At 41.7% G+C, this 3926-nt stretch overlaps 1 protein-coding gene across 1 annotated transcript; it reads right to left on the bottom strand.

Moving 5' to 3' along the window:
* Nucleotides 1-2335: 2335 nt before the first annotated feature.
* On the bottom strand, nt 2336-3571 carry LOC118888134 (transcription factor 7-like 2). The gene is given in 2 exon segments (XM_036839065.1): nt 2336-3325; nt 3328-3571. Coding segments are annotated over 2 exon segments (1080 nt in total). The 5' UTR covers nt 3554-3571; the 3' UTR covers nt 2336-2471.
* Between the last annotated feature and the right edge of the window lie 355 nt (nt 3572-3926).

Here is a 3926-nt window from a genome sequence, read left to right as displayed (position 1 = left end):
TTATGTATTGAGGTGCTCCCATGTTGGGGGCATAAATATTTACAATTTTTATATCTTTTTCCTGGGTTGATTCCTTGATCATTAGGCAGTGTCCTTCTTTGTCTCTTGTAATAATCTTTATTTAAATTTTATTTTGTGTGATATGAGAATTGCTACTTTATCTTTCTTTTGATTTCCTTTTGCATGGAATATCTTTTTCCATCCCCTCACTTTCAGTCTGTATGTGTCCCTAGGTCTGAAGTGGGTCTCTTCCAGACACCATATATGCGGGTCTTGTTTTCGTATCCATTCAGCCAGTCTATGTCTTTTGTTTGGAGCAATTATTCCATTTATATTTAAGGTAGTTATTAATATGTATGTTCCTATTACCATTTTCTTAATTGTTTTGGGTTTGTTATTGTAGGTGTTTTCCTTCTCTTGCATTTCCTACCTAGAGAAGTTCCTTTAGCATTTGTTTCAGTGCTGGTTTGGTGGTGCTGAATTCTCTTAGCTTTTGCTTGTCTGTAAATGTTTTAATTTCTCCATCGAATCTGAATGAGATCGTTGCTGGGTAGAGTAATCTTGGTTGTAGGTTTTTCCCTTTCATCACTTTTAATATGTCTTGCCACTTCCTTCTGGCTTGCAGAGTTTCTCCTGAAAGTTCTTCTGTTAACCTTATGGGGATTCCCTTGTATGTTATTTGTTGTTTTTCCCTTGCTTCTTTTAATATTATTTCTTTGTATTTCATTTTTTTTTGTTATAGTTAGCATTTTAATAAACCAGAGAAAAATCGGAGACAGTTTTACAATCGCTTCATGTCAACTACAATGGCACTGAATGAACAGGTTTCAGCTTTATACAGCATTTTGTAACATCAACATGCCTAGGTTTTTTTTATTTTTAAAGTTTGCTACCTACTTGTATGTCATACGTGTACATAAAAGTGGCAGCTGGTTTTTCCTTTAAGAGTAATCTAATATACAGAATTTTTGGACCTTAAGGGTTTATACCTCTTCATTTAAAATGCTTTCTGGACAATCTGCTACCAAACACATCTTGTTATAGGTGACATTAAAACTACATACAAATCTACCTATGTAACATCACAGCAAAACATGATGAACAAAAATTACAGCATCAAAAAGAGAGAGAAAGCTAAAGTCAATGAGAATTTTGGCACATAAAGTTTTGCACACGGTCAGTCCATGTCCTCAGGGTGCAGGGCGCTCGCCTGCGAGTTCACAGGGGAAACGGGACAATTTCCACTGCTGCTCGTACAGCGTCGCTAAAATTCCCTCACTAATTTTCAAGTCTTGTTTTACATAATGGCTTTTAAAGCAACTTTTGTTAATGCTACTGATCCTTTAATGCAACTATTAATGTCCATTTGGCAGCATCTGGGTTTCATATGGCAAAAAAAAAAAAAAAAATGTCCAAAAGGGAAACAAAAAATATATATATACACATTTTATATATAAACTTAAAAACCTTGTACAAATGAGTTGTTATATATAAGATGCTTATGCTAAGGGGAAAAAAAACTTTATACAGTTTCAAGAAAAAGGAAAACATATTTCAAAAGGGACAACGTACAGATTTGACAAGCAACCTCTAAAGCAATAAATACTACTGGTCCAACAGCATTGTGATTCCATTAATTGTTGAATAGCATCCCCCTCCCCCCAGAAGAACAACACCATGGAACAAGGTATATTAACACATTTTAACCCTTTGTTTCTGTACATTTAAACAATAACAAGTAACATCACAATAAAAGTTGTTTCACACAGGAGAAAAAAAAAAAGTAAATGGCACTGCATTCATTGTGCCCTTATGGTTTAAAAACCAGATGTAAAATGATTGGTTCGCAAGTTCGTATTTAATACAAATAATACAGAACCAACTCCTTTTGGAGGGCTGCTTCAAAATTGCTTCTTTTTTTTCCTTTTTGTTTTTTAATCAGTCTTTTAAAACTAAGCTATCTGAACTACATAACAGTTATGTATATATATATATTTTTTAAATGCTACAAAGACTTTAAACAGCTGTTGATAAAAATTTTGGTAGAATCATGAGGTTCTTCTCTCATCTACATATTTAAAAGGAGAAATTGAAATAAGAATGGGTCAAATATTGACCAATGAACTCGATAAACATTAACTAATGTAGCCACGTGGCACAAACGGAAAAGAGGACAAAACAAAAACCTGGCAGAAGGGGGCGTGGGAAATAAAGAAAAGCAGAACGCAACACTCCACAAAAGAGCAACCGGAGCTGAGGAAGGTAAAGCTATTCTAAAGACTTGGTGACGAGGGAGAGCGGCTGTGGCTGCGTCCCAGCCAGAGGGCCGTGGGAATGTAAGGAAGATGTCGACGGCTGCGCCAGAGATGAGGGAGGGATGACGGGAGGCAGGTCCAGGGCCCCGTTGGCACAGAGGGCAGGGGCCTTGCTGTGGGCGGCCTCGGAAAGCAGGAGGGCCGGCGGCGGAGGCATCATGGGCAGGTGGGCAGGGGGTCGGGCTTCAGGGACAGCGAGAGAGGCTGGGTCTGCTCAGTCTGTGACTTGGCGTCTTGGGGAGGAGAGCCTAGCAGGTTCAGGGAGGAAGGAGGCGAGTCTAGTAAGCTTCCATCTGAAGAGGGTGGACTGAGGCAGCTGCCTTCACCTTGTATGTAGCGAACGCACTTTTTTTTTCTCCTGCAAGGGCCGCACCAGTTATTCTGTTGATCAAGGCCAAAGCGCGCTCGGCATTTCTTAGGAGTGCTCAGGTCTGTAATCGGAGGAAGTGAAAGGCAAGGATTTAGGAAACATTCGCTGTGTTCATTGGTCTCCCTGGGCTGCTTGTCCCTTTTCCTCTTCTTCTTCTTCCCATAGTTATCCCGTGCGGACCAGCCGGGGTACAGCTGCATGTGAAGCTGTTGCTCCTTCCGGGCCAGCTCGTAGTATTTCGCTTTCTCTTCTCTGGACAGTGCATGCCACCTTCGGCCCAGGATCTGGTTGATGGCTGCACTTTCTTTCAGTGTGCACTTGGCTACAACCTTCGCTCTCATTTCCTTCATATACAACATGAATGCGTTAAGAGGTTTCTTTATGTGGGGCTTCTTCTTTTCTTCTTCTTTTTTGGAGTCCTGATGCTTTGCGCTGTGGAGTGAGCCGACGTCACTCTGGGAAGATTCCTGTTTGACTGTCGGCATGACCATGGCCGGGTGGGGAATGCCGGTTGTGTGTAGAGTATGATGTGGTGGGACCATATGGGGAGGGAACCTGGACATGGAAGCGTTGACAGTCAGAGCTGTGGGGTAGGGGTAACGGAATCCTCCTGTCGTGATGGGGTACACTGGCTGACCTTGCCTGTTTTGGGGTCTACGTCAGCTGGTAAGTGTGGAGGTGGGTTTCCCAGCGTGAAGTGTTCATTGCTGTATGTGATAAGAGGCGTGAGAGGGTGGACATGGTGGGGGTGTTGTACAACCGGCACTTTGTTCGAAACAATGTGTGCCGGTGATGGAGAACGGGCATCCTTGAGGGCTTGTCTGCTCTGGAGGGTCCCCGCCTGGACATCAAGCAGTGGCCATTTCATCTGAAGATAGGTTCGGGCGGTGGGTGAGAGCGATCCCTGTATTTCATTTTTGATAGTTTGATTAATATGTGTCTTGGCGTGTTTCTCTGGATTTATCCTGTATGGAACTCTCTGTGCTTCCTTTACTTGATTGATTATTTCCTTTCCCATATTAAGGACGTTTTCAACTATAATCTCTTCAAATATGTTCTCAGTCGCTTTTTTTTCCCTCTTCTTCTTCTGGGACCCCTATAATTCGAATGTTGGTACATTTAAGGTTGTCCCAGACGTCTCTGAGTCTGTCCTCAATTCTTTTCATTCTTTTTCCTTTATTCTGCTCTGCAGTAGTTACTTCCACTATTTTTTCCTCCTAGTCACTTATCCGTTCTTCTTC

This window comes from Balaenoptera musculus, chromosome X (assembly GCF_009873245.2).
Source record: "Balaenoptera musculus isolate JJ_BM4_2016_0621 chromosome X, mBalMus1.pri.v3, whole genome shotgun sequence".
Classification (NCBI taxonomy): Eukaryota; Metazoa; Chordata; class Mammalia; order Artiodactyla; family Balaenopteridae; genus Balaenoptera; species Balaenoptera musculus.
This window is presented reverse-complemented; position numbering and strand designations above follow the sequence as displayed.